Genomic DNA, 8,604 nt, shown 5'->3' with positions numbered 1-8,604 from the left:
CGTCCACAACGATCGTGAGATTCAATCGGGCGTCTCGTCTCGTCTCTCCTGCCCCTACCTCGGAACTGCACTTGAGTACTTGCCGGTGAGTCTATATTGTTTCTCCTCCTAAAGTTATCCTAATGCCAGGCGGTTCCTGTCATCCGTGAAGCTACTTAACATCTGCAAATACAGTGGGGATACAAAATACATTAATTTCATTAGGATAAAAGTTAGGCTTATAACAAAAAAATTTAATTGACATAACTCAAATTTTTGAGAGTTTATTCAATGTCTGGTCGCGACCACATCCAAAATAAAAAATTTTTCAATGTGAATGTCGTATTCAAGTGTCGCATTTTTTGGGAGCGGAAATTTGAGTTATGTCAACTAAATTTTTTTCCTCAATCTACTTTGATGAATATTGCTATTATTTTTTTTTTTAATTTATGCTAAATTGAATAGAGATTTGAGGAAAATTCAAATTCACCGTTTTCTTTGGCTTGTGCCGGAAATATTGGTGCCTAAAGTGTACGTTTTAGTATGTCATATTCAAGTGTCGGGGAGTGTATCTCCACCGAAATGAATACCTATAAACTATTTTAATCTCGGACTATACATTTATATGCACTTGAATCCCTTACATATTATATTTAGCCTAATTCTACACACAATTTACGTTTTCCTTGGCCACTGTGGAAATAGGGGACATTTCACAGTGCCATTCAATGTATTTATCGAGCAAGTGCATCAGTCGGAATAGTCCATTTCGGACATTCGATATTGTATTTCAACAATCGTTATTATGTTTAGATACTTAATAATAACAAAATGTAGTAATTAGTTTTCTAAATATGAAAATTATGGTATTCATTAAATAAGATTTCGTCTGTATTTCATTAACTAAAAAATAGCCAACTAAAAATTATCCGTCATCCGAAATATAGATATTCTCTTGTTACAGTTTTGCCAATTTGTCATTCAATAATCAACATCAAAATCCACTTCTCGTTCTGGAATGCCATTTTTATGATTATCTTTATAAAGAAATTAATCTTTAAAATTATTTTTCCAGTTTTTTGTTATTGAAAAAGAATTATTAATTTACTAAGAATTAATGGAAATTTCTGTTGATTATTTATATTTACAGAGTTTCCATTGAGTTTTCGTTTAAGTTTGTGCCATTTTTGAATTTCTGCTTTGGAAGTCCGCCATATTTGTTTTTACAAAAATTAATATTGAATTGAACTAATAAATCTGTAGTAGATACAGCTACAAGTTCAGTAATTGAAGTCATAATTATGTGTAGATATATGAAGAAATTAATATGGTTTGAATGTAGTTATTCTTTGCCTTTCAGGCCTCTAACAATTTTAAGGAATATTCGTATACATTTTCAATGCATTTTAAATGAGCTTTCCAGAGAGGTCTCTCGAGGAGTCTATAGAAATAAATTCCGATTTATTTTGTTCGGAATGTAGTCGGTGGACAGGAAGTCAATGACACTCTCGATTTCGGCCTTCTGCTGAATCTGCCGCAGCGAACGCAGCTCCTGTCGCACTCCAGGACCAATGTAGTCGCGGGCGAGTATGTCATAGATTTTCTTGTTATCCCCACTGCTAAGGGCAACCGCACCACTGGAGAGGGCCGGTATCTCGGAGGGGTGGAGGCCAATCCACCGTAGCGTAGGCGTGGCGAGGTCTCCCGATGTGAAGCTCATGGACTGCGACCCGAGGCGATAGACGAGCATTATCTCAATGCCGAACGGATCGGCGTCGACGAGTATGTAGGCCGGCAAGTGGCACTCTGTGGATAGCCGGTGAACGATGCGCCGCGTGCTGCAGTCCGGGTAGCCCTTGCCGGTCACCAGGATGCAGCGGCGACCGAAGGTGCCGAACAGATCGCGTGCCAGCAGGCTCTCGAAGACAGACTCCTTTTCGACGACCAGCACAAAGTCCGCCTGGGTGACAATGCGTTCCACCTTCTCGGTGTCCGTGGGCAATATGATAGCCCCGCTATATACGCTGCAGTCCAAGACATCTCCGTTGGTCATGAGCATCCGTATGTCGCCTGCAAGAGATCAAGAAAAGATCAGCATGAGCAGAGCGGATCGCCAAGCTACCACGACTCACCTGCCATTAGACCCTTGGAGGCGGAGAGCACTCCCAAGCGAGTAGGCGACGTTTTCAGCATATGACAGACGTCCAGTCTGGCTGCGGCAATGTGCCGCTGCGTCCGTATCAGGTGGGGATCGCTGTAGTAGAGCCCCCGAACGGTGTAGCTGCCGCCGTTCACCTGCAGCCGGTGAATCTTGGCCAGCATATAAACCACCAGACAGAAGCGATGGCGACTCCGTCGATTGTTATACGACACTCGGCGATATCCGTTTCCGTTCCGAGAATCTCTCGATACCGGACCCATCTGGGGTACCATGAACGTGGCATCACCGTGGAGCACCAGGCTGGCCAAAAGTCGCACCACAATCCCCTCAACATCGCCGCTCATTTCCTGCTCTCAATGAACTTATCCTCAATGGTAGATCTTTAATCTTAGATATTATCTTGTTACCTTGCTTGTTACCTCGCTTAAAGATGAATTAAAATCTAAGGAACTTACACAAAATTGGTTCAAAGATGGCACTCAATTACTTTCCTTATTTACATTTAACTATTGTTTAATCTTAATATTAATAACTTTTTTCGATGGTTTACACTTGTATTAATATGTTAACTTTGATAAACTTGGCACAAAACTGGTTTTCGGTTTTCCTTGTTCTTTGCAGACATTTCGTCTCTTCTTTTTGGAAATAGTACTTGTTTTTTTTTTTTTTTTTTTTGGTTAAGTAGATGGATTTACAATCGCAACAGCTGTGTTTTTTTTCCTGGCCACGCCCCCGTATCTGAATACGGAGAATTTAAGGGTCAATCAATTATTTATCCCATCAATTCGGGTTTTTTTCAATAGCCGGAACAATGGTTGTGGGACAGGCAGGACGGGGTCGGGTCGGGTCGTCACACGCCCACCCTATATACATTGGTACATACATATGTATATATATCTGACGTACATACGTAAGCAAGTATATAGAAACGTCAGTTGATATAGTAGGTATGTGCACATGTAAACTTACATTTCCCCAATGGATTTCGTTTTGGGAACACTTATGCTTCGTAAGCGTTTATCGCGTAAATCATTGCGTGGAAACGTTCGAGTGGGTTATAAATAATTTAAGTACGGGAGCTTGGGGTCTAAAAATACAAGCACCGAAAATTCCCTTTCTGCCAAACAACTGTTTTTTAAAAATTAACGCAAAACACTCGCACCGCTCACACGCACGCACACGTACACGTACACAGAGATGGACACGGAGGGAGACACTTGTACATAAATTAATGTGAATTTCTTTCTTTATTCGGTCTTTCTTTTTTTCGTATGTGCAGAAAATTGTACTCGTTGTTACAGAGCACACACACACACACACACACACGCACACACACTCACGAACATACAGCAGCGCTTTTATAGCTGGGCGGAAACGGGGGCGGTGTTGCTGGCGGACAAGGCGGGGGCTGGTACTGCCAACGAATGGGAAAGAAAAACTAACGAAACGGAATGGCAGCCCCTTAAAGTATTGATTTGCTGGCGCTGGCTGCCCCGACTCGCCATCCCATCCGTCCGACTGCGCGGAGCAGAGCGGCGCGGCGCTGAGCGGTGAGGCGCTCTCTTCTTATATGTACTTACCAATAAAATGAAATTTCCGATCGGACCGAGGCGAAGAAGTGTTTAGGCGTTTGCTGCTGCTGCTCTCTTTTGGGGTTTCGGGGAGTCAGGCACAGTGCTTCCTCAGCGCAGACTGTTTCCATCGATGTAACACATTATTATTATTTAATTTTTCTCCTTTCTTTTCCTTTCCGATTTTCACGCACAAAGTGGTTTCGGTGGAAAGGCCGACTTTTACCGAACAGAGTCGAAAGAGACGACAACGGACACACACAACGAAATGCAAATGCAATACATATCTTTCTTACTCGCTCACACACTCACTCGCTCGCTCGCAGCAGCAGTAGCGCTAGCTCTGGTTTTCAATCAGATTTTTCTCTTTCTATTTATTGCCTTTTGTTATTACGATATCACCGAGACGGTCTCCGAATTTTCACAAAATTACAGCGATTGACACCACTCTTGTTGGCCACGAATTTTCTTCTGCTCTGCCCTTCATAGGCTATGTATGTACATATCCAAGATGATGTGATGGGTAACTTGATATTGGGAACTATTTTGTCAACTGCGCGAGGGGGCAAGTGCAATTCGTCGATTTTCCGACGCACACACAATGCTGTTAAATTTTACTATTTTATTATAAGCACATTCACTTTGCCAGCAACAAATTATAGGTGTCAAACCATCGATGTCACTATCGATAGTATCGATGTTTTGGTGCTAGTTGATACTATCGATGGTTTTGCTACTTTTCATGATACTATTGAGCTCTTATCGGTCACATCCCCATATCTACTTTGATTTTGAAAAGTGCAGTGGTGTCAACCGAAAAACTTGAAGATCCCTTTATTCATTCAGAAACAGCCAACTCACTGCGAAAGGTTCTGGGTGTTATTGTAACTGACAATGCGAGGGCGACAATGGTTAAGGCATGTCACATTCTTCAACGACACCTACACCTATGCCCACTGCTTAAATTTAGCGGTGCAAGACTGCTTGAGCCAAGAAAAATTTGAAGTTAGGGCTTTTGAAAGTAGCACGATCGCATAAATAGATCAATGTTCACCTGTTGGCAGGCAGGTCTGCTTTTTTTTGCAAGATAAATAAAAAAATGGATTTTGATATTTTAAGATCGCTCAGGCTTGCCACCATCCCCGATATAAAAAATAAGGATTTCGTTTGCAGTTCAATGCAGATCAAGCCGACGTTTTACTGGAAATAATGTTCGCTACTTCCAAGAAATTCCAAGAAACCCTGCCTAAATTTATGCAAGCGAAAATGAAACTAAGAAATAAAAGAGTCTCTGAGTTTTAAAAAGGAAGAATATGAATAAAATGTTTATTTTGAAAAATTTTTTATTTATTTTTGCTTGAAATATAGCTATCGATAGTATCGATTTTTTGAATCATTCTATTCAAAACTATCGAGTGGCGAATTCAAGTTCTATTTTACATATTCCTCGATTTTGATTTTCCGTGGAATATTACTAGCAAGATAGATCTCTCAGACCTGCCCACATAATTTTATACGATTGCTGAATCAATTTTCTACTTAACTGGCTTATTCCAAATACTTGCTTTTATTCATACCATCTTTCCTCTGAACTTAAAAAATGTATTCGGTGGAATATTAAAATACCCCGTTGATCTACAACGGGTTAATCGTTCTCCGTCAAGGATTGGAAACCAGATTCCTCGATTTTGATATTCTGTGGAATATTACAAGCTAGATAAATCTTTCAGCTCTGCCCACATAGTTTTATATAATTAATGAGATTATTTTATACTTGACTGGTTTATTTTAAATACTTGCTTTTATTGTATTTTGTCTAAAAAAACAAATAAAACGTAAGGGAAATTGCTCATTGTTACTTACCGGTTCAAAGAGAACCATACCCGATTCAAGTTCGGCCATCGATACAATCGGCTGAATACGAGTAGTGCGCGGTAAAGAGAAATTGTTTGAAAGTGTATGAGTGACAAAGATATGAATGCAAATGTAAAAGGATTAATGATAAATAAATATACTTTCAACTCAATTTCGATGTCAAAATATATGGAACAGAATACCGTAAATGATGCAACCACCAATTAGGGATGGGATGTATTGATGTGCTGATAATATATTTGTCGGTGATATTTTTGTGCGATTAGAGGAACTTATTCGTAGCTTATTTTGACCTTTTGCAGTGGCCAGAAGTGTTTTTGCTTTGCCCTCCGTTTTACTTAAACTGCCGGTGTTTTTTCCAAATAAAACCTCATTAAATTAAACTACCGAATCAACCTGCCATCATAAAATCTATCCTTCACCGCCAGTTAAGTTCTCCCTATCACCCAGGGATGGCAGCTCTTCGATTTACTTCGCGCCCACCTTTCAATTCGAATTGAAGAACAATAACGAATTTAGGTTTATATTAAATGCAAGTGGAACTAAGATCACATTTCATCGACATACTTATAAAACATTTTCCCGTTTAATGGATGACCAGCCTGGTGTTCTTTGAGTTCGGAATATATTTCTTCTTGTACTTTTCGAACATCTTTTCCAGAGCCTCCATGACCTGGCCATGCACCTTGTCCACATAGGCGGCATCAGGCTGATCACTTTTCACCACATTGATGGGGGCGCCCACTGCGTAAATTCAATAGATTAGTTCAAGCATTCCCCTACAATATAATCCCACATGATACTCACCAACTTGTACGATGCGACATCTATTTGGCAGGAAGCCAAATGAATAGTTGAAGATTCCACGACCCACTGGAATCAGAGGTGATATGCCCGTAAGCTGTTTCACCGCAGTCTGCACTCGACGAACCAGGGAATTCGGGGGATTGGGCACCTGATCGAATATGTCCACCTCCCCAAAGGAAAATGTCGGAACGATCGGTGATCTGCATTAAAATGGAGGTAACATAGTTCCATATTTAAGTATGCACTTCCTACATTTACTCACCCCGTTCGTATGGCCATTTTGACGAATCCCTTGCGGTTCTTTAGGGTGACAATGTATTGCCCTGGATGCGAGTCCATGGCCTCTTGGGCGCCACCCACAAGTATGGCTACCGCATTGGATGTGAAGCCATCGCGATTGTCCGCATGCTTCGGATCATTCGATTTGGTTAACAAATAGTTAAGGGAGGCTTTCGACACCGACACCAGGCCCCAAGAGCGCAGCACCTCACGTCCAATAGGTATCAGGAAGTTCTGATCCAGAGTGCCCACCTTGGGTCGGATCTTAGGGAACAGTTCGAGCCACCGTGAGATATCCAGGCCCATGTTGATGCCGATTCCATTTCTATTTCGATCAGTACATATGTATGTATTGTATGTATGCATATTGGATTTCGTCACTGGAGTGGCTCGATAAGATTGGCTATCTGTCGACATTCTTACCCGAGTATGCCGTGCGGAAAGCTAGCCAAGATATAGTTTTTGTTTGGTGGCAGCTCGGCTGTTTTCACCAGTTCCACGGGAAAGTAGTTGCGATAGTGCCGATACAGGCGATTAGAGCGGTTCAACAGCCAGCTAAGGAAGATTTTCAATGGGATTATTGTATCTTAAACGGCTGTTGTGGACGATCGACACTTACCCATTGCCATCTATTACGGAATTGTTTCGCTTGTGATCATAGAGTATGTAGACCAAGTAGACGAGTATCAAGCTACGCAGAATCAGACCACCATAGATCTGAATGGAGTGACGATTTCAGATAATTATCTAAACAATGATAGCTATGACAACGAAAAAAACATCTATTGCCTTACCAGCGAAGCCACAATAATCGGAATGGCAGTTATTGATAGAATGAAGCACGTAAACGTGATCATAAGCGTGACTAGGGTCTGCAGACGCCGGCGCGGCGGGACTTTGAGAGGAGCCCATTCAATTTTCATATTTTCCGCTACGGATCGGACCGACCACAAGCAACACAATCAGCCTTTTCAACGGCACTCCAGCGACTGAATGAGAGTTCAGTGGCGACAAACGATTTCAATTGGACAATATGTACACACTCGAACTTATCCTTATCAGGGGGCGGGCGAATTCGGGGCCCCCAGCTGTTAACAAGTTAATAATAGATTAAAAACTTGTTAGCACTTACTCGGGTACTCGTCTCGGTCTGTCCGTCTTTCTAAATCCCATTAACTAAGCTAAGATTTTTGCCATCATTGGTGTATCCAACCTTTTAAAGAACCCCTTCCCTACCATTTGGTATACCAATCAATGCATACGATCTATTAACGTGAAAGGCGTCGTTTCGAAGTGGCTGCATTTTAATCATCGTCTGGCAAATTATATGCTTGGGGTTCAAAGTGGCCCCCCGATAAGAGTACGGGGCTATTGCGATTTCGATATGGGTTCGATATGGGCATGTCCGTTTTCGTCTTTATCATTCTCCCCCTCTCGACCTTTAGATTAGTATTTATCCCACTCCACGTCTTCAGTTTCATGCATTCTGTCATATGTACTATGTTACGAGTTTTGGATATACACATGTAACATATATATACTCACACTTTATATAAAAGTGGTGCTGTAATTACAACCTGTTTTCCAGTTTGCAATTTCACGGGGGCGCCACATAAAAGAAAATTGCCTGAGAACTTGGCACGTGGAAAAGTTTGTATAATTCAATCACGGTCATTCATGTTCTACGTTAATTATGCCAACGATTCGCTCATTTATTGACCCCGTGCCAAGAATGTTCTCGCATTCGACGAACAAACAGAACCGAAAACGCTGGCGCACAACTGACAAATGCTGAATGTAGTGCACGATATGCGAGTCATTTATATACTATATGCTATACTACTATACTATACAGAATGTGCGCTATAGGCTACAAAACACATGTAGGTATGCCAGAGCCATGTCAATATCCAGCCGAGATATAGCTAACAT

At 41.4% G+C, this 8,604-nt stretch overlaps 2 protein-coding genes across 3 annotated transcripts; both read right to left on the bottom strand.

The window, feature by feature from the left end:
• Window positions 1-73: 73 nt before the first annotated feature.
• LOC117188140 (meiotic recombination protein W68-like) lies at window positions 74-3,103 on the bottom strand. The gene is made up of 3 exons (XM_033391527.1): window positions 2,112-3,103; window positions 248-2,049; window positions 74-162 (listed from the first exon to the last, which is right to left on the bottom strand). Exons 1-2 carry the CDS (start codon window positions 2,482-2,484, stop codon window positions 1,421-1,423), a joined length of 1,002 nt encoding a protein of 333 aa, XP_033247418.1. The 5' UTR covers window positions 2,485-3,103; the 3' UTR covers window positions 74-162; window positions 248-1,420.
• Window positions 3,104-6,091: 2,988 nt separating this feature from the next.
• On the bottom strand, window positions 6,092-8,451 carry LOC108158657 (diacylglycerol O-acyltransferase 2-like). 2 transcript variants are annotated; one of them, XM_017291153.2, is made up of 7 exons: window positions 8,218-8,451; window positions 7,467-7,760; window positions 7,292-7,389; window positions 7,096-7,227; window positions 6,656-6,997; window positions 6,394-6,593; window positions 6,093-6,330 (listed from the first exon to the last, which is right to left on the bottom strand). In XM_017291153.2, the coding sequence occupies exons 2-7, from the start codon at window positions 7,593-7,595 to the stop codon at window positions 6,173-6,175; spliced, it is 1,059 nt and encodes a 352-aa protein (XP_017146642.1). In that variant the 5' UTR covers window positions 7,596-7,760; window positions 8,218-8,451; the 3' UTR covers window positions 6,093-6,172. The 2 variants fall into 2 exon arrangements, with proteins under 2 accessions (XP_017146643.1, XP_017146642.1); XM_017291154.2 differs by lacking the exon at window positions 8,218-8,451 and having other exon boundaries at window positions 6,092-6,330; window positions 7,467-7,631.
• Between the last annotated feature and the right edge of the window lie 153 nt (window positions 8,452-8,604).

Source organism: Drosophila miranda, chromosome 3 (assembly GCF_003369915.1).
Source record: "Drosophila miranda strain MSH22 chromosome 3, D.miranda_PacBio2.1, whole genome shotgun sequence".
Classification (NCBI taxonomy): domain Eukaryota; kingdom Metazoa; phylum Arthropoda; class Insecta; order Diptera; family Drosophilidae; genus Drosophila; species Drosophila miranda.
This window is presented reverse-complemented; position numbering and strand designations above follow the sequence as displayed.

Bases quoted from the DNA above. Each gene is read 5' to 3' on its own strand.
- LOC117188140 (XM_033391527.1), bottom strand. From the start codon at position 2,484: ATGAGCGGCGATGTTGAGGGGATTGTGGTGCGACTTTTGGCCAGCCTG. The intron at 2,050-2,111 runs GTGAGTCGTGGT...GATCTCTTGCAG, and splicing joins CTCCAAGGGTCTAATGGCAG to GCGACATACGGATGCTCATG.
- LOC108158657 (XM_017291153.2), bottom strand. From the start codon at position 7,595: ATGAAAATTGAATGGGCTCCTCTCAAAGTCCCGCCGCGCCGGCGTCTG. The intron at 7,390-7,466 runs GTAAGGCAATAG...CACTCCATTCAG, and splicing joins CGATTATTGTGGCTTCGCTG to ATCTATGGTGGTCTGATTCT. The intron at 6,594-6,655 runs GTGAGTAAATGT...ATTTTAATGCAG, and splicing joins AAAATGGCCATACGAACGGG to ATCACCGATCGTTCCGACAT.